At 42.6% G+C, this 21,407-nt stretch overlaps 1 protein-coding gene across 3 annotated transcripts in view; it reads left to right on the top strand.

Annotated features, from left to right (window-relative positions):
* Window positions 1-18,030, top strand: part of LOC115465430 (zinc finger protein 585A-like) — a 47,847-nt gene extending 29,817 nt beyond the window's left edge. For 2 of the 3 annotated variants that reach the window (XM_030195884.1, XM_030195902.1), the window contains exons 3-4: window positions 5,285-5,398; window positions 13,328-18,030. In XM_030195884.1, the coding sequence (XP_030051744.1) occupies window positions 5,285-5,398; window positions 13,328-16,638 (3,425 nt within the window). In that variant the 3' untranslated portion in view covers window positions 16,639-18,030. The remainder of the gene's footprint in view (window positions 1-5,284; window positions 5,399-13,327) is intronic. The other variant, XM_030195893.1, reaches the window with a different exon arrangement.
* Window positions 18,031-21,407: the final 3,377 nt, after the last annotated feature.

Raw genomic sequence — 21,407 nt, 5'->3', positions numbered from 1 at the left:
GTGCTGAAGAGGACTTTGCTAACTTTTTTTTTTTACTCTCTTCAGACACAGTGATGTACAGCTGCTGATACGAAAGTATTAGAAGCCCCTGTTTCAGAACAATAAATATCAGTAGCTATTCAAGCCTTAAATGGCAATAAAACTCCAGGGATGGATGGGTACACTGCAGAATTTTTTAAGGCCTTTGTTAATTATCTTGGCCCTTAGCTCACCGAATTATATCGGACCTTCTATGACACAAGATATCATACAAGGCTCTAGGACAGAAGTGCTGATGATCTTGTTGCCAAAATCTAGTTGCAACCCTGTAATACTACTACTACGGGCAAGTTTTTCTAATAAATACGGGTGCTAAAATCTATGCCAAAGTCCTTGCCACTAGACTACTGTAGCCAATCCAGCAACTCATTCATCCTGACCAAGCAGGATTTATTAAGGGCCGGCTGTCCTCTGATATTACCAGACTCTGCCTATGGCTATGCATGTTGCTCAATCTATTCCAGGCCCTGCCTTCTTGGTGTCACTGAAACACCGAGAAGTCATTAATAGAGTGGAGTGGCCATATGTGTTGAGGACACTAGAATGGTTTTGGTTCAGTCCCAGCTTTTGTTGAATGATTAAATTGCGGTATAGGAAGCTCTTGGCTAGATTGTGATACCTCACCATTGATATACAATATTATTCCTCATAGTTGGTCATACTCATTTTTATTTTTATTTTTCCATTTTTCTATTTTTTGCATTTCTCTAGCTGCTTTTACCTGCAGATCTCTGGTTTGATGGTGGAATACCACTATATAGGTGGGTGCCTTTTGAATCATATTATTGAAGATGGCTGTCTGATGTCTAAATGTACTGTTATGTCTATAATTACTTTCCTGTATATATTTTTCGTGTGTTTCTTTGGATGCTCCATAATCACCCCTTTTGGATTTCTGTAACATGTATCTGTATATATATGTTGTAGATATATTAATTATTTGTGACTAATATACGCAATTTCTGATAACTTAACCATCATATCTCTTCATCATGTACAATGAATCTGTGGGATTTTGATATTATAGATTTTAATGGTATGAATTTATATGTAATCATATATATATATTTTTTTTATTGTTATTTGGTTTCTGATGTTACAAATTTATTTTTGATTTTAATGTCATTCTTTTTTAAAAAAAAAATTTTTTTTATGTTTAATTTATGCAATTTCTATGTCATTATTTTACGTTTTTATTTAGATGTTAAGACGTATTATTTATTATTTATTATCTTATTTTCTAGCCCCTGAAGCAGCCCAGTAGGGCGAAACACGGCCTGTGTCGGGCTATTATATGTATATGCATATGAGTTTCTGTATACATATTTTAATTTTGCTTTATTAATAAAACATATCTTGGTTTATCAACGATCTGCTTCGTACAGTTTCCACTTTGGAGTTTGCAGATCGTCTGCCCCTTTGTTTTCTTGGACTCTGCCTATGGCTATGCATGTTGCTCAATCTATTCCAGGCCCTGCCTTCTTGGTGTCACTGAAACACCGAGAAGTCATTAACAGAGTGGAGTGGCCATATGTGTTCAGGACACTAGAATGGTTTTGGTTCAGTCCCAGCTTTTGTTGAATGATTAAATTGCGGTATAGGAAGCTCTTGGCTAGATTGTGATACCTCACCATGGATATACAATATTATTCCTTGCACAGAGAACCCAGACAGGGGTCCCCACTTTCCCCTCTGTTATTCGATCTTGCCCTGGAGCCTCTTCTTTGTACCATACGCCAGTCTGTAACTATAGAGGGTAAACTATCAGCATATGCTGATGATGTTTTATTAAATTTAACAGAACCGGACCATATGCTCCCATTTCTTCTTGGGCTGATCGACAGTTTCGGAGAGATGTTTGCTTACAAGATCAATTGGACTAAATTGACTTAATATTTACTGCACTAAGGGATCATTCTGAACCTTTTCTTTTCAGTGGTGTACTACTGGCATGAAATATCTAGGGATTAAACTACTTCTAACATTTCTAGACATTATTGAAATTAATGAATAAGTTCCTTTATGAAAAGTCAATGACTTATGCAATCATTTGTCTCCATTTTTCATTTGTTGGTGGAGACATTTAGAGACTATCAAAATGTCCATTGTACAATTTGCTCATGTACACCATAGGAATAATTCCATCCTTATTTTCCAAAGCTTTATATGCTCAGGTGAATAAAACATTAACAAGCTTTATTTGTCAGGCTTGCCATCCGCGTATTGTATTTTGAACCTTGCAAAAGATTAAGCACAACGGAAGCGTTAATTTCCCTCATACGTTCCACTATCATGCTGCCTTTATTTTGTGGCCAGGGCTGCTTTGGATGTATGAAGTCCTCAAATCCAAGAATCCTACATGGCTGCAGGTAGAGAGATCGTTACTGGCCCCTTTACAATTATACTGCTTACCTGAGGTGATTTTGCCCAAGCATCTTATCACCAACCGGATTCTTGACTCAAATATGCAGATTCTCCCACTTCTGGACAAATCCTTTCCAGTGCGCATCCAGGATTCCCACAGAGTACCGTTGTGACTCAACCCCACGTTCCACAGTGAGCATAAGAAACTGTTTTGGAGTGACTCTTAGAAGACCTCACGTGCAAACATACAGATTTATGTCTCGTTCTGAGATTCACATGTGGCCCGTTTCAAGTGGTTACAGTTGTAGCACCTGATTTGGTCTTTATTTCCAAATCCTGGTAGGTTACCGGAGAAACCTGGTATTGTGCTATTCTACAGTGAGCAACTCCTGGAAGGCTGCTTCTCAGGTTTATAAACAATTATGCCCAGATCCTCATCTACAAGCTTCAAGGGAACTATGTTCCATGTGGGAGAAGGAGTTAGGCTACCTTCTGGACCAATACCATAAAATCTTTAGAGTCAGTCTTACTGCAACAAACTATGAAGAAAGACTAAGGAGGCTAGGGCTATTCAGCTTGGAGAAGAGAGACGGCTGAGGGGGAGACATGATAGAGGTATATAAAATAATGAGTGGAGTGGAACAGGTGGATGTGAAGCGTCTGTTCACACTTTCCAAAAATACTAGGACTAGGGGGCATGCGATGAAACTACAGTGTAGTAAATTTAAAACAAATCGGAGAAATTTTTTCTTCACCCAACGCATAATTAAACTCTGGAATTCATTGCTGGAGAACGTGGTGAAGGCGGTTAGCTTGGCAGAGTTTAAAAAGGGGTTAGACGGTTTCCTAAAGGACAAGTCCATAAACCGTTACTAAATGGACTTGGGAAAAATCCACAATTCCAGGAATAACATGTATAGAATGTTTGTACGTTTGGGAAGCTTGCCAGGTGCCCTTGGCCTGGATTGGCCACTGTCGTGGACAGGATGCTGGGCTCGATGGACCCTTGGTCTTTTCCTAGTGTGGCATTACTTATGTACTTATGTTCTTCCTTGCACATCAAGTCTTATGGATGCCTGTGAGACTGCACAGAATCTCCTCGCAACAATCTAAGTGTTGGTCTTGTGCTAATGATGTTGGGACTCTAGACCATATGTTGTTTTATTGCCCTAATGTCAATCAATTTTGGAAGTAAATATGGGGGAGGTTTTACACATCCAGAATCTGCTTTCAGACCATAATCTTTTTATGTCCCCTCTGTTCATGGCTGGAAAATGGGAAAGCAGCACAGGAGAAACTTTCACCTTATGAATGCTGTTGCTTTTCAAATGATTATGAAATGTTGAAAGCAGGCAAGTCATCTAAAGGATAGCTTCTGGTGGAATTCTGCATGTTTATCTTACATGTATGAGTATATTCTGGTGGAAAGGGTGGGCAGAACTGATTTGTTTCTGAGAACTTGAGCTCCCTGTCAGAGTATCTGGATTACATGATTTAGGTATTCCTGAAGCTGTTGCAATATTATATTTTTCACAGTGAGTTTGCCCTTCTCTTGCCGTGTGATCATGTTGCTGCTGCATGGGAGGAAGAGAGGAGGATTAGATGCTATATGACTGTTAGTTGGAATTGTGGATTGTGGGTATAATTTTCTGTGTATCATGTAAAAATCCTCGTTACAAATTTTAAAAAGTGCAAAACCCCCATAGTCGACCTAAATGAAGTGCCTTTTGCATGCTAAAGTTATGGCATAGTAGCGCTGTTCTATAACTGATGTTCACAACTCACTTAGGGTGTAAATGCAAAGTGGGTGTACATGTAGGTAGAGAATTGGAGGAGCTCCCAGTCATACATGTAACTTACAGAATACTGTAAGATACATACTAAAGTGCCATATGCACACACACATATTTACGCTTGCTGTTGACATGGCATAAGTGTAGAGGTGTAGATTCTAATTTATGCTAATATTCTATAATGGAATCTGGGCGTCCAGGTGCTGTTATAGAATTTGTGCTCCTAACTTTGGCATCCAGGTGTTTCACAGCTGCATCAAGTGGAAGCTTTCCCAGGGACAGTATATATGCCATTGGAATATAACATCCAAAGGCAAATCTATAGCTTCTGCTCAAACCTAGTATAAAAAAACACTCAAATATGTAATGAATGTCAGGCTCAACTTTAAACATTTAATAATAGATACGATAATTTTTTTGGACCTCAGTGGAGAACCTTGATGGATCAACTTCTCTTTAACCACCAAGCTGTGATCTTGACAGCAGAAGCAAAATGCAGTCAGCATGGTGGGTCTAGTTAAGACATCAGGCCAACACCATCAGATAAGTGGTTGAAGTTCTTTAAATAGTAAAAAAGCGATAAGTTTTATACATTTCAAAAGTCGTTGAAGATTTATCCATTATAAGAATTTCAAAAAAATGGACCAGTGACGATTTGGGAGAACACATCATGGTGGTTAAACAAAAGTTAGTCCAAAAAAAATTATCTTTTAAATGTTTAAAGCAGAGCCTGATGTTCATTACAGATTGGAATATAACATGCATAGGTTTCATTTTCTGCACATGTGATCTATCCATCGTAAATCTACTCACACAAAAAGCAGGCATAGGTTCTTTGTACCCATAGCAAGTTTTGAATATTGAATGTGTCTCTTTTTGAAGTCTGAAGTCCTGAGGGTAGAAAGTACCTGTGGAATTGTTCCAAGGCAGATAGCTTGAAAATTAATCCTGCCCCTCTCTCCCCCCCCCCCCCCCCCCCCCCCACCCCACTATCGCCAATCAACCCTGTATAGAGAAAATAGCATGGACTAGGATATTTGATGGCTCTCAGATAACATCTTGCTGCTCTCTTGCTTCCTGGTGACCAGGTGTGCCAGTCTTCAAGCACGAAATTATCTCCAGGATTGAAACTGGTGAAGAGCCATGTGTCCAGGGTTCACAGAACTTGGAGCAAAGAGAAATGCCTGAGAGCGACTTCATGGGTGAGCCCTTGATATACGCATCCTGGGGAGCAGCTTAGCCAAAACCTGTTATTTTTGGCTCCCGCATGATCCACACAACTATTCTCCCCTTCCTTTACACCCACTTTATCATTGTGGAACTTATTTAGTCATCATTTTAGCTCTAGAGGGATGTATAAACATGTGCAGAAGAAATTTGTAATGAAGTTCCTGTAAGTGTATACTATTTGCCAGATGAGGGGCGGCTTTCAGACTAGCTAGACAAGCCTCCACCAGATAGGTGCCGAAGTCTCGAGCCCATTGATCTATAATCTTCTGGAGGGGAGCTGTGGTCAGTTATTTCTGGATCCCTTCATAATATCAGCCAACCAGGTCTTTATAGACCACCAAGAGAGGCCATTGTTCACCAAACAGTGACTCTGTGAAATCCCCACTGGGGTAACATCGAAAAAGTGTTGAAAGGTAATGGTGCAATTGGCGATATGCATACCAGTCTCGTGATTGCAACAGATACTGTGTTTTGAGGGTATCATATGGTAATATCTGTGGTTCATCCTCCTCTAGTGTTGCTTGTAGCTTTGCCAGGCCCCAGGTTGCCCACTGCTTAAAGTGAATGCCCTGCAAGCCAGGAGGAAAGTCAAGATTGCCCACAAAGGGGAGGCGAGTGGAATGCAAACCATATTTCTTTCTCAGGACCATCCAAGCCCACTGTATAGGCCGAAGCAGTGAATGATGATTTATTTGAGAAGGTAGAGCACCATATCGTGCACATATCAAATATCCCAGAGTGAGACCACCTCCCATAGGGCTCTCAAATTGAAAATCACACGTCAGAGGATTCAAATATCCAGTCTCTTACATAACGAAGTTAGCAGGCTGCATTATTGGCACGTAAGTCTGGAATGCCCAACTCACCATTAGAGTGGAGAAGCTGTAAATGTTTGAGAGCCAGACAAGGTTTTTGGTACCCCACCCAAACTGTCGAATCAAATTGTTGTACTGGCACAAATCACTATGGGTGAGTACAAGAGGTAGATGTCGTAAGGGGTATAACCATTTAGGCAACAATACCATTTTAATTAAACCACTTGGCCCCATAAAGATAGAGGAAGATACTCCCAGTGCTTACAGAGGACATTAGTTTCCAACAACAGATGAGAAACATTAGCTGAATAAAGGCCAGACAAGTCTCGAGGGATAAAGAGGCTCAAATGTTTAAGGTGTTAGTCACCCAATGGAGCAGAAAAGTTCCTCTCTGTCTACAGTCTAAACCTTCAGTTAAACTTAATGCTTCAAACTTATCTGCATTTATCCATAACCCTGACAACTGCCCACATTCCAAGAGCACATCTAAAGTTTGGTGGAGAGAAACCTCCAGGGATGTATAAACCATTAAAATGTCATCAGCGTAAACAGCCAATTTAAACTCCTGCTGATTAATGTGAACGCTCCAGAAGGTGTCGTCCCAGAGCACCCCAGATGGTGTCGTCCCAGAGTAGTTTTAGAGCCAAGGGTTCAATACACGGTAAAAGTAAAACCTGGGAGAGGGGACATCCCTGCCGCGTTCCCCTCCCTTTAGCAGAAAATCTAGATGAGAGGATCCCATTTACCAAAACTTGGGCCCAAGGCTTAGCATAGAGTATGGAGATCATCTGGACAATAAGATCCTGGAACCCAAATTTACACAAAACTTCCCAAAGATAAGTTCAAGAAACAGTGTGAAAAGCTTTTTCTGTATTAAACTAACTATGATGGAATTAATTTTCTGGACTTGGGCAACCTTCATTGCGCTAAGGAGGCGCCGGACATTGGCCACCACACTTCTCCCATGCACAAAGCCTACTTTATGGATTCCTATCAATTTTAGCATGAGCCCAGCCATATGATTAGCTAGGATTTTAGCATAAAGTTTTAGATCTACATTAAGTAGGAATATGAGTCTGTAGGAGCTTGTTAGTAAGGGATCCCAATTTAGTATCAAGAGGAGAAGGACTGTAGCCACTCTCATCGTGTCTGGAAAGGTCCCGTCCTGTATAGCTTCATACACATCCAAAAGGGCAGGAACTATCCTAGGCCCTAAGATTCGGTAAAATTCCAGGGGCAGCCCATCGGGGCCAGGAGACTTAGATGAAGCTAAAGTTTGATTGCATGTTGAATATCCCTTGCATGAATCGGTGCATTCAAAATAGATAAATCTGCCTCGTTCAGAGTAGGCAAGGAGATATCCCGCAGGAATAATAAGTTACTGAAAGGGTCTGATGAATGAGTCATGTATGAAGTTTTATAATAATTAGTTAACATCTTCAGGATGGAAATGTTATCCTGTAATTTGGCACCAGCCAGATCTTTCAAGTAGGGAATAAAACGGGGACCCTGAGCATCCTGGACCAATCGAGCTGGACAAGTGCCCATATGGTTGCCATATTTAATGAAAAGATGGTGCCCATATTTCAAGGTGTTAATGGTGCATTGGTGAATTAAGCTATTAAGGGTATGTTGCAACTCAACATATTGTTTCCTGTTGTTGAAAGTCAGCTGGGTTGCGACATTCTTATAGGCTTAGGCCAATTGCTTATGAAGTTGAACTATGTGTTGATTAAGTAACTTGGACTTAACTTATACTTGGACTTCACATATGAGATTATCTCACCTCGCATAACTGGCTTCCCAAAAAGGAAAAAGGAGGGTAGAAGCATGGGCAGCATTAAAAGTGCAATATTAGTCCCATTTATCTCCCAAATAAATCTGGACTTTTTCATCTTCCTTGAGTCCCAAAGGCATCCACCAAAAAAAGGTCTCTGCTCTTTCCTAGGGGAGGCCAAGGCTAAGTGGACAATAGAGTGATCAGATATACCCACATGAGCTATGTCAACTGAGACTACATTTCCTATTGCTGCTTCTGAAAGCAAAATGTAATCCAATCTATTTTTGGTTAAGATGATTATTATAATGCCTCTGTATCGCTCCATGGTGCAACCACCTTGAGTATTGTGTGCAGTTCTGGTCGCCGTATCTCAAAAAAGATATAACAGAATTAGAAAAGGTTCAAAGATGGGAAACCAAAATGATAAAAGGGATGGAACTCCTCATACGAGGAAAAGCTGAAGGGGTTAGGGCTCTTCAGCTTGGAAAAGAGACGGTTGAGGGGGGGATATGGCTTTGGTCTATAATAACTTGAGTAATGTAGAACAGGTAAGAATGAATTGATATTATTTTTTATATTTTTTACTCTTTCAAAAAGTACAAAGACTCGGGGACACTCGAAGTTACATGGTAATATTTTTAAAACGAATAGGAAAAAAATTCTTGTTTTCACTCAACAAATAAACTCTGGAACTTGTTGCCAGAGGATGTGGTTACAGTGGTAAGCATATCTTGGTTTAAACAAGATTTGGAGAAGTTCTTGGAGAAAAAGTCCATAGTCTGTTGTTGAGGTAGACATGGGGGATGAAGCCACTGCTTGTACCGGGATTGGTAGTATGTAATCTTGCTACTATTTGGGATTCTGTCAGGTACTTGTGACCTAGATTGGCCACTGTTGGAAGCAGGACATTGGGCTAGATGGACCATTGGTCTGATCCAGTATGGCCGTTCTTATGTTTAAGTGGAAGCTCTGTTGGGGGGGGGGGGGGGGGTTCACACACCTGCACTGGCAGGGACCCCAAGGGACCTGTGCCAGCCCACCCCAATGAGCGAAAGCCAGTGGGCTAAGGCTCGACTTGACAGAAGAAAGGGGAGGGGAACCCTCTGAGCTTGACCACGGAAAGGTTTGTGGATCGATTTTCCTGGGAGACAGACTAGGTCAAGGGACTCATCCACTGAGCTGGAGGCCTTAGAGTGTGACCCTGTGAGTCGGGCCCAAAATGAAGGATCCAGTCCAGCCTGGAACATCTTCTGGAAATAGAAAAATTCCGACAAGTTCAAGTCTGCACCACTTCTGCCAGTGATGTCACTGGAAAGTGGCTTGTTCTCTACCTTTGTCTGCTGGAAAGGGGCAGAACCTACTGGTGATAAGGAAGTTTAGTTTAACTACAATGGTGTAGCTAGAATTAACTTTAAAGTCCACACAATGATTTATAAGATATTACACGGAGAAGCCCCCACCTACATGAATCACCTTACTGACCTCCCAAACAGGAACAGTTTGAAGTCTTCCCGTACTTACCTTAATCTACACCTCCCCAACTGCAAAGGTGTTAAGTACAAATTCCTCTAGGAATCCAATTTTTCCTTTTCAGGTAGCCAGCTTTGGAATGCTTTACCAAGACCTATCCGTACCATTAACGGCCTTTTGCCCTTCAGGAAAGCACTGAAGACCCATCTCTTTAAGATAGCCTACCCTAACGATTCTACCTAACCAAAACTTGCCCACATGATTCTTATTGACATTTGTTTTTACATGGACCATTCTTCCATTATCCTTTTTGCTACCCCATATCCATTCCTTTCTATCTCCCTACACCTACCTCCCAACGCTCAATTCCTTCTGCACCCAATTCATCTTATGTTTAATTTACTTATCCATTAACCCCGTTAATTTTGTGTTCATTACAAACTGTATATTCTTCTTACAAATCTGTAATTCTTTATATTGTTACTATGTAAGCCGCATTGAGCCTGCCATGTGTGGGAAAGCGCGGGGTACAAATGTAATAATAATAATAATAGTAATAATAATATGGACACAAGAGTAGAGATGCTGGACGGGATGGGTAAGGATCCAGAGAGAAGATAGATGTTGGACACAGTGAGAGAAGAAATGCCAAATGGACAGCAGACATTGGAAAGACTTGAAATGCTTATGCAAAGGTAAAAAAGTATTTTATTCCAAAGTTATTAAATTTGAATATGTCAGCTTTGGGAAATGTGCATCTCCTGATATTCTAGCTACACCATTCTTTCTCTGATGGGGAGCCAGTGAAGCTTCTTTCGAAGAGGTGTTGGGCTGTCGAATCTTGACTTGCTGAAAATTAGTCTGGCTGCTGTACATAAGTACATAAGTAGTGCCATACTGGGAAAGACCAAAGGTCCATCTAGCCCAGCATCCTGTCACCGACAGTGGCCAATCCAGGTCAAGGGCACCTGGCACGCTCCCTAAACGTAAAAACATTCCAGACAAGTTATACCTAAAAATGCGGAATTTTTCCAAGTCCATTTAATAGCGGTCTATGGACTTGTCCTTTAGGAATCTATCTAACCCCTTTTTAAACTCCGTCAAGCTAACCGCCCGTACCACGTTCTCCGGCAACGAATTCCAGAGTCTAATTACACGTTGGGTGAAGAAAACTTTTCTCCGATTCGTTTTAAATTTACCACACTGTAGCTTCAACTCATGCCCTCTAGTCCTAGTATTTTTGGATAGCGTGAACAGTCGCTTCACATCCACCCGATCCATTCCACTCATTATTTTATACACTTCTATCATATCTCCCCTCAGCCGTCTCTTCTCCAAGCTGAAAAGCCCTAGCCTTCTCAGCCTCTCTTCATAGGAAAGTCGTCCCATCCCCACTATCATTTTCGTCGCCCTTCGCTGTACCTTTTCCAATTCTACTATATCTTTTTTGAGATACGGAGACCAGTACTGAACACAATACTCCAGGTGCGGTCGCACCATGGAGCGATACAACGGCATTATAACATCCGCACACCTGGACTCCATACCCTTCCTAATAACACCCAACATTCTATTCGCGGGAATTGTGTTCTGGGAAGTCTGGAGCTTTTTCAATATTAGGGACTTACAACCTAAAAAAAAACACTGTTGCAGTAATCTGCGTGTGTGAGTACAGTGGAATGTACTAGATTCCGGAAGGTGTCCAGGGGACACCTATCCTGCCTCTCCCCCGATATTCAGCATCTCGTCTTTGTGTCTTTATCTTGCCCTGTCCACCATTTCCCCTGTGTTGCTGTCCCTATGCTCCCTCCATGCCCAAAATCTGTTCTGTGTTCTTGTTTCTCCCCACATCCAGCTTCTCCCCTCTCTCCACTACCAGTGACCCACCATTAGTGTGGAGGACCATGGGAGGTGGAAGGGAAGAAAGAGAGATACCAGGCTGCAGAGTTAGTAAAGAGGGAGCCAGGTACTATACCTGGCAATAGGGCATTTTAGTACAGCAGGAGGCAGCATCTATCAAGAATCAGCCGTAGGCTTTTTGCCGGGCTTGCTCATTGGTAGCTATTCTCTTGTAGCCACCAGTACAAATGGGCTAGGGCAATGATAACAAGACTCGGTGGCACAGATTTGCTGCAAGTAATTTCCGAATGAAAAATGATGCACGTGCATTGACAGTTTTCACTTTGAAAACTGAGCTAAACTCTACAGCTGAAAAGTAGACATGGACTTTGTTTCAAACTAGCATGCAAATTTCACTGATAGTGTATGTAAATCCATCAAACGGCTTCTTCCTTGAACCGAAACACTTTTCAAAAAAAAAAACAGTTTCCAGGTCCACATAAATGTTGGGGCTGTTTTGTGTGGGTAATAAAAGCAGGCAAAAGTAGAGGCTGAACAAGGACGAATCCACCACTGGAGATATAATCCAACAGTCTTTTCTTTTATTGATGCTGATAAAGGAAGGACCCGACGGACTGTGTTTCGGCACGTGCAAGCGCCTACGTCAGGGGTCAAATAACCCCGCTCTGGACAATAGCGCTGGTTATCAACTCTGCACATATAGAAGAATGTAGAGTTATAAATAAAGCTGATCAAAGCGCAAAACGCAAGTAAACCGACACTATCAAGAGTCCTTGTTCAGCCTCTACTTTTGCCTGCTTTGCTTTCTCGTCGTACAGGGATCCCCTTCTTTGCTTTTTGATTGTGTGGGTAATATACATTTACTTGGAAAATATTTTTGGAGATGTTTTGTTTCTTTTTGGTTCAGAGAAGATGTAGTTTGATTGATTTACTAGAAATGGACCTTGTTGGATCTAAATTATGGGTTAGCACGCAGTATATGTATTTTTTTAACTGCATTATGATTAGAACATGCCAGTATGTTCTCTGCATTGGTTGATAGTGAGGTTGCTCAGACTATGAACATAGATTATTTTTCTAAGTTTTTTTTTTTTTTTTTTTTTGGGGGGGGGGGGGGGGGGTTAAAAATCTTTATAACAAACACAATCATATAATCACACCTAGGTTTGTTTACTTACGTTATAGTCTAACCAGTTTATTGAGGCATGAGCTTTCGAGGATCAGAGTCCACTGGTTCCTTTAGCCCAGCAGTTCCCAAACCTGATCCTGGAGGCACCCCAGCCAGTTGGTTTTCAGGATATCCACAATGAATATTCATGCGAGAGATTTGCACGCAGCGGAGACAGTGTATACAAATCTCTCTCTCTCATGAATATTCATTGTGGATATCCTGAAAACCAACTAGGGTGCCTCCAGGATCAGGTTTGGGAACCACTGCTGTAGTCTATAAGGTTGCCATTTTTGCAATTCCAAACAGTTTTTATCTTGGAAGGCACCAGATTCAGCCATATGACATATGATGGTGGACTCTGGTCCCCAAAAGCTGTGCCTCAATAAATTGGTTAGTGTCTAAGGTGCCACCTGCCTCTGTTGTGTTTGCATGTGGTAAAGGCGGTTAGCTTAGCGGGATTTAAAAAAGGTTTGAACAGCTTCCTAAAGGAAAAGTCCATAGACCATTATTAAAATGGACTTGGGGAAAATCCACTGCTTATTTCTGGGATAAGCAGCATAAAATTTATTGTACTTTTTGGGGGATCTTGCCAGGTATTTGCAACCTGGATTGGCCATTATTGGAAACAGGATGCTGGGCTTGATGGACCTTTAGTCTGTCCCAGTGTGGCAGTACTTATGTAGGAACCAATCAAAAATGCTTGTCTGAAATTTTTAGAGACATTGTTTGTAAATGTTACTGAATGTCCTTTTGAAAAGATAATGAGAATTTTAATAATTTCCATTTTTTTTTTCTTATTCCATAGACGATGGCCTCATAAAAGAAATTAAGGTGGAGGAGGAGCGTTTGGATGAGTGTGCCTCAGTACCAGATGTGCAGATAACCTCTTCAGAGAAACTCAGTGAGAGGGGCTCTTTGCATTCGCATGAGGAAAAAAGCTTGAAAGAACAAACAGCACCCAGCTATGAGACAGAGCATCATCAGCCAGAGGAATCTATTAAACATGGTGGAGGGTCTCATAAAATCCAAGAAAACACAGCCTATCAGGTACAGCCAGGCACGGAGAGACCATACATGTGTACCAGTTGCGGGAAGCACTTCCGTCAGAAGCAAACCCTTATCACGCACCAGAGAATCCATACAGGAGAGAAGCCTTTCCAGTGCGCTGAATGTGGAAAGAGCTTCCGGCAACAGCCGAATCTCATCACACACCAGAGACTTCATACGGGGGAAAGACCATATACATGTACCGACTGTGGTAAGAGGTTCAATTGTAAACAGAATCTAATCACGCACCATCGAACCCACACGGGTGAGAAACCTTATGCATGTGCTGATTGTGGGAAGTGTTTCAGTCAGAAGACTAATCTGAGAACGCATCAGAAAAACCATACGGGAGAAGGGCCGTGCAAGAATAATGAGAAGAAGCTGTCTGGGGGACGACGGCGGAGGCTCAAGGCCGGGGAAAAATCATCTTCCACCTCAGGGTTTGAAAATGGGCTCAAACCTCGAAAAGAAAAGAAAACCTATCAGTGCACTGTATGTGCAAAGGTCTTCGGCAACAAGCAAATTCTGATCAATCATGAGCGAATTCACACCGGGGAGAGGCCTTTCACATGTACAGAATGCGGAAAGAGCTTCATTCAGAAGCAGCACCTTCAAACTCACCAACGAACCCACACAGGGGAGAAACCCTTTCCATGCACTGAATGTGGGAAGCGCTTCAGTCAGAAGGCTAATCTCGTCAAACATCAGCAAAACCATATCAGTGAGAAACTTGGCCTAAGTAATACTGTAGATGGTGGCCCTGGGCAGAAGCGCAGGAAGCTTCTGAATGCTGGAAAAGGCCAGTCAGATTCAAAAGATGGCATTGGAGAAAGACAATTTATATGTAATGTCTGTGGAAAGAGTTTCCGTTGGTGGTCAGGGCTTACCAGTCACCAGAGAATCCACACTGGGGAGAAACCATATAAGTGTACTGAGTGTGATAAAAGTTTCAATCAGAAACCCAACCTTTTAAGACACAAAAAAAACCACACTGGAGAAAGACCTCACCTCTGTAGCAAATGTCCAAAAAGTTTCATCCAGAAGCAACACCTTGTATCGCATTTGAAAACACACAATAGGGAGAAGCCACCTAGACGTTCTGAATGCAATGAAACCTTCATACTGTACCAAAAAACTCCCACAGGGGAGAGACGGTTTGCTTGCACCGACTGTGGAAAAAGTTTCACTCAGAAGCAAACGCTAATTTCCCACCACAGAATCCACACAGGAGAGAGGCCATACGTGTGTTCTGAATGTGGGAAAAGTTTCCGCTGGAGGCCAAATCTTATAGCACACCAAAGACGGCACACAGGCGAGAAACCGTATGCCTGTAATGTATGTGGTAAAAGCTTCAGCCAAAAGGCAAACCTTGTTAAGCACCAGAGTCTCCACATTGCATGGAGAACGTGCACATGTGGAATGTGTGATACATGTTTGAATAATGGAATATTCCCAGGAGCCGCTTCAGAGGAGAATCCTTTTGGCTGGACCAGGTATCAGCAGAGCTTCAACTGGATGTTAAAACATCAACGACCCCCGAAACAGAAAAGGGAGTTCCCTTGCACGGTGTGCCAGAAAACTTTCTTCCATAAACAGACCCTTATCACACATCAGAGAATACACACAGGAGAGAGACCGTTCAAGTGCACAGAATGTGGTAAAAGCTTTATTCAACAACCGCATCTGCGAGCACATCAGAGAATTCACACAGACGAGAGGCCATTTTCTTGTAATGAATGTGGGAAAAGTTACAGGCAGAAGGTAAATCTTATAAAACACCAGAAATGGCACACTGAGGAGGAGGTACTGTACCTGTATATGGAAGATGGGGAAGACGTTGGTATGGAAGAGAACACTCCCACGTTTCAGGGAATGCTCAGAAAAGTATTGAAGGTAGGGAGGGATTTATTTAGGACTCGTACAGGAGAGAGGCAGTTTATATGTACCATCTGTGGGAAAAGCTTCCGTTGGTGGTCAGCTCTAGGTAACCACCAGAGAATCCATACAGGAGAAAAACCGTTTAAGTGTGTCGAATGTGGGAAAGGCTTCAGCCAGAAGCAAGCTCTCGTTGGTCACCAAAGAACGCATACGGGGGAGAAACCTTATAAGTGCATGGAATGCGGGAAAAGCTTTAATCAGATGCCCAATCTTTTGCGGCACAAAAGGAACCACACTGGAGAGAGACCGTACAATTGTACTGAATGCGAAAAAAGCTTCACTCAGAAGCAGCATTTGGTGTCGCACCAAAGGATTCATACAGAAGAAAAACTTTATCAGTGCAGCGAATGCGGTAAAAGCTTCAGGCAAAAGCAGCATCTTCTGTCGCATCAGAAAATCCATAGAGAAGTAAAACTATTTCAGGGTACTGAGCACTTTATGGCACAGCACCCTGCCGGAGGGAAAGTGTATGCCTGCACCCAGTGCGGTAAAAACTTCAGTTGCAAACAAAACCTCATAATACATCATAGAACCCATACAGGAGAGAGACCATACAGGTGTCCTGAATGTGGGAAAAGCTTCACCCAGAAGCCCAATCTCATAGTGCATCAGAAAATTCATTTAAGAAATCTGACTAACCGTCTAGAAGATGGAAATTCCCAGGATGCCGAAAAGCCAGCTTCTCGCTTGGAAAAGAAAAGATACAAATGCACTGGATGTGATAGGTTGTTCAGCCGTAGACCAGCATTTCTTGCTCATCAGAAGGTCCACACAGGGCCAGACGGTAGAAAAGAGGTAACTCAGAAGCCCCGTCGTATAAGAGAAAAAAGAGAGATCTCTTGTGAGGATTGTGGGAAAAAATTTAATTGGCACTCCTCTCTCCTCATTCACCGTAGAAAGCACACTGGAGAGAAACCATACAAATGTACTGAATGTGGGAAAAGCTTCAATCAGAAGACCAATCTCACACGGCATCAGAGAAACCACACAGGAGAAAGACCCTTCCCTTGCACTGACTGTGGGAAAGGTTTCAGGCAGAAACAGCATCTTGTAAACCACCAGAGAACCCACACAGGAGAGAGGAGGCACCCTGAAAGAAGAAAAAAACATAGCAGGAAAGCTGTGAAATAATTCAATATGCTCAAGAAGTTTAGTCTACAGAACTGTTGCCCGTAAATGTGAGACCCATACAAACCTGTTTAAGGAAGTGGTGGTATCGTAGTGTCATTTCTAAGGGCCTTTGTAGGTTATTGCAGTGTCCCCATTAGCATCATGCACTAAGGTTTCAGAGACATAGGTCTAATTCTTAGTGCGGGGTTCTCCTTTGTATTGGTCAAGTCTGGGACAAGTGAGGCAGAGTTAGCTCCAAGAGGGTGGTAGAGCTTCTAACCCTACTAGATGTAGGCACTGGCTGATGCAAAATCAGCTCTGAAGAGAGCTAGGAGCTGCATCCTCCTCTCAGCCACAGGGGTGTGTACATCACTGGGCCTGTGAGCAGGAAAAAACAGGCTTATGTGGGATGGGTTTGAGGATGGTTGCTGACTCCTGTTCCCTTCAGGAAGGATAAAGAAACCTTGCTGAGAGGTAACCAGATGGCACCATACTCCCAAAGACCTTTTAGTTCTGTCCTTGTCTGATTGAGGTCTTGTCATTCTGGCTTCCTAAATAGAAAGGTAAGATGCCAACATCTGTGCTAGGCAGGATAGTTACAAAGCAGGAGGGTTCTGTCCTTCAGTGGTACTGCTCAATCCCACCTCGATTTGCTTATCATATTTGAAAGCTTCAATTGGATGGCAAAACAATAAAGACCACCGCGTAGAGGGACAGACTGAACTGGCCCGAGTTTCAAATAGAAAGGCCTTGACTTTTGGGTTCTGACTGTACAATGTACAGCTGAACTCAGAGATGAACAGCTTGAACTATACTGTGTGTTTGAGGGGGAAAAGTCATCTTACTGTAAGTTGGCACTTGGTATATTAGAACTGGGTAAGAGCAGCATGGAACGTCTCATCTGGTGTGACTGGACAGATGTCTGTCTGTGCTTCAGAAAGCATGCTTTTCCCTGAATTTTGTGAAGGAAGGGAAAGGCCGGTGCCTTACTGAGAGAGGTGTGTGGAAATCTGCTTTTTCATGGACAGAAGGAGAAAGCAAACTGTACATGCTAAACTTTAGTTTTGTTGGTTAGCAAATCAAATATTAACTTGTAAAAGCACTGTTTTAAAAGAAAGAGATTAAATAAATGGATTTTGTTCCTTGGTGCATTACCAAAAAGAGACTTAGAGGGGTATGTTCCATATGATGCCTAAATCCAATTTTGGATGTTTTGCGGAAACCGTTCAAAAATTCTTGTAATGAACACGGCCATTTTCAGACAAAAAATGTCCAGTTTTTTTTTTGTTTCAAAAATGGCTATTTGCTAGATGTTCTTGTGCTCGGTGCGTCTATCTTTTTTTGGACCATTTTCAGGAAAAACGCACCAAAACAAGCCAGTGGCAAGTATGGGGAGCCAGCATTTTTAGTAGACCGGCCACACAGACATCCCAGCATAGCAGTGGGGCACCCTAATGGGTACTGCAGTGGACTTCACATAATAGGTCCCAGGTACACATCTCATTGTTACCCCCTTATATTGTATAGCGAGCCCTCCAAAACCCACTAAAAACCTACTGTACACATCACTACAATAGTCTTTGTCTGCAGGTGTCATCTATATTTGGATAAAGTCGATTTTTGGTGGGGTTGTACCAGTTAGATTGGGATATGGGTCTGGGTTCCTTTCTCTACAGTACATTACACTGACCACTAGGCTGCTCCAGGGACTTGCTTGCTGCTCTAATAGGACTGGCCATAACACCTGAAGCTGTCATAGGGGCCGCTATGTACTGTTTTTCTCACATCTTTGGAGGGTGGGGGTCAGTGACCACTGGGGGAGTAAGGGGGGGCGGTTATGCCTTAATCCCTCCAGTGGTCATTTCGGGCATCTTTTTGTGACTTAGTTGTGACTGAAATAGGTCTACACCACAATGTCTAACTTTTAGCCCTCAAGCGTTTTTGCTTTGTTCTGTTATGGCAGAAAAAAGTCCAAGTTTTTGGGAACATCCAAATCCCGCCTCCAGTACGCCGCCTTGTGATTTGGACGCACTGCATATGAACAGCATAGAAAATTGTTTAAAAATGGGTTTCAAAAATTGGGATTTAGACAATGAAAAAGGTCATCCTCTGCTTTGTGCATATTTTTATGTTTTGAAAATGAGTCCCTTACTGTACAATTGCACCATAATTTTGTGTTTAGACTTGCAGGAAGCCTCCACACACAAAATCTGAGATTAAATTTCCTTTACTGGGAAAATAGCATCTCACAATTCTCATGGCCTGACATCTTGCTGCTAATGTCTTCAGGGCTGTGGCTGCACTGGGAACAGCAGTGACAGCAACTTCTCACCCCACTTCCTGCAACCCTACCTTCCAAGATAGGAGAGGGAGTCTTTAATTGTACAGTGCTGATATTTAGTAGGCAAACTTAAGCATGTAAACCTTCATCCAGAGGGAGCCACAGGTTGATCTCCGGTCGGAGATTGCTGCTTCAGTAGCTGGACGATAGGGAGGGAGATGGAGGTTAAAAATAGTTTCCTGTGAATTAAGGCTAATGGTGCTGTACCCCTAAAAAGGCTGGCTTTGGTTTTGCCGAGAGCCCAAAGTCGCAGCAGTAAATTCCTAGGCCATGAAAAATAAACAAACCTAAACTGGTACCATCGCTGTCTCTTGATTCCTATAACCATCTGTACCTTGTGTGGAGGGAGGGGAGAGGGAGGAAGCTACTGACTTTTTGTTGTGAAGGAGCGGCTGATATTTTTCCTTTCCTATACCTCTGTGGGAATACTTCTACATGACACATTCCTAAACACACTGATTTTCTGAATGAATGGAGTGGAGGAGTGGCCTAGTGGTCAGGGTGGTGGACTTTGGTCCTGAGGAACTGAGTTCAATTCCCACTTCAGGCACAGACAGCTCCTTGTGACTCTGGGCAAGTCACTTAACCCTCCTTTGTCCCATGTAAGCTGCATTGAGCCTGCCATGAGTGGGAAAGTGCGGGGTACAAATGTAACAACAACAAAAAAGTATTTTTTCCTTCAATTTCCCTCATCAACATCTCACTTTCCTCCTGAACTATCTCAATTAAGCGCTTACTAATGCCCTGTGCACCTGTAACCTTTTCTCCTCCTTCCAGACCTCATTTGCTCTCCCCCTGAATCTTGTAATGATTGCACACTGTTCCCAGTTCTGTGAAGAAAGTCTGTGAAAAAAAATTTCATATTAGTGGACATTTACAAGGTGGCATGTGTGATGGGAATGCACAGCACAGCGTGTGGGTTGTAAGAACAGATAGCAAGAGAGAGAACTTTGTATGTGGCCAACAGCAAAACATTTCAAATCCTCAAAAGAATACTGTTGAACAAGACAATGCTGCACCATGGGTGCTGCTTTCATTTTCCTGTGCAAAGCGCTCCAATGCTCAGTTAATCATGTCTTTAATTTTCTAGAGGTTTGTCCCACATAAATCATTGGACATGGGCACATGTACACCACAAAGTCTGAATCATAAGAGGTAATATGTCGCAGAATATATTATTTTTGAATCAACTGGATTGACAAGTTCAATCACAGTGGGGGGTAACTTCAGAAATCGAGCAGTTATTACAGGGTGTATGACCACTGTTCTTCTCTTTTGAAGTTGTCAAAACAGCCTGGTTGGGGGGGGGGGGGGGGGGGGAGAGTGTAGGCAACAAGATTTCTTTCAAATTCCTCCCTCGTTTGAAATCTGTATGTATTCTTTTACTTGCAAATGCAGGCAAAGTATTCCAAACTCCCCAATGCCATTTCAATATCTTAGTTAACTGCCACCTCCATACAGGGCCACTGAGAGACCAAGCCAGACCCACCCCCCCCCCCCACCCCTCCGGATTGCTCCTGCTCCCCCTCCCCCCAGGATCGCTGCCTGCTGGTGGGGATCCCAAGGCCCCGCCAGCAGAGGAGTCTTCTCCTGCACTCCAGTGCTGCTCTTCTTCACAGTTCTGCCACGTGGCCTGCCCCTGCGGCTGTTTTATCTTAGGTTGTGCATGCTCGGCGACAGTCAACTGTAAAGAAGATTTCTTCTGCCTGCTGTATCTGTTGCTCCTGTGGGTCCTCCCCAGCCTCCAAAGGGGGGCTGGCACTGGCGTTTTCTCTCCTGCTCCTGTCAGGACACGATCACCCAAGTCCCGTCAGGAGCAGCAGAGAGAGAGAGAGACCCCGGCGCCGGGCCACCCTTGGAGGCCTGATGAATTCTGCTCCTCCCTCGGATGTCCTGCCTCCATATTGTAATACACATGTGATGGAATCCTCTTCCACATCTATTTCTAATTTATAACAGATCTTGGTTATTATACAATTATATAATGCTTGCTTTTAAGCATTCTTCACCATTAGGTGGGAGTAACCTCTCTGTTCTGGTTTCTTTCTGAAAATCTTTATTGTTTATAATGAGTTCATCCAAAAAGGCACATTTTTTTCATGACTGGACATCACAAACTGAATTTTAACATAGCATCCATTACTATAATGTCACCTACGCTCCCCCCAATCCATTTTGACAACTGCAAGAGTGATGCACGGTGGTCATACACCCTGTTATAATTGCTCGATTTGTGAAGTTACACTGTGATTGAATTTATGAACCTGGTTGAAATGTTCAGTAAGTAAGGTGGAAGGGTTTTTTAAGCCATTGATTGATTAAAAAAAAAAAAGGTTGATAAAGCAAATTCATAACTATAGGAGTCTGAGGCTTTTTCCTTCCTACCACTGAAAATATTTATTCTAGTCTTGAGAATCCGAGGGAATGGTACAATATAGGGAGTGAAGTG

This window comes from Microcaecilia unicolor, chromosome 1 (genome assembly GCF_901765095.1).
Source record: "Microcaecilia unicolor chromosome 1, aMicUni1.1, whole genome shotgun sequence".
In the NCBI taxonomy this organism is placed as follows: domain Eukaryota; kingdom Metazoa; phylum Chordata; class Amphibia; order Gymnophiona; family Siphonopidae; genus Microcaecilia; species Microcaecilia unicolor.
This window is presented reverse-complemented; position numbering and strand designations above follow the sequence as displayed.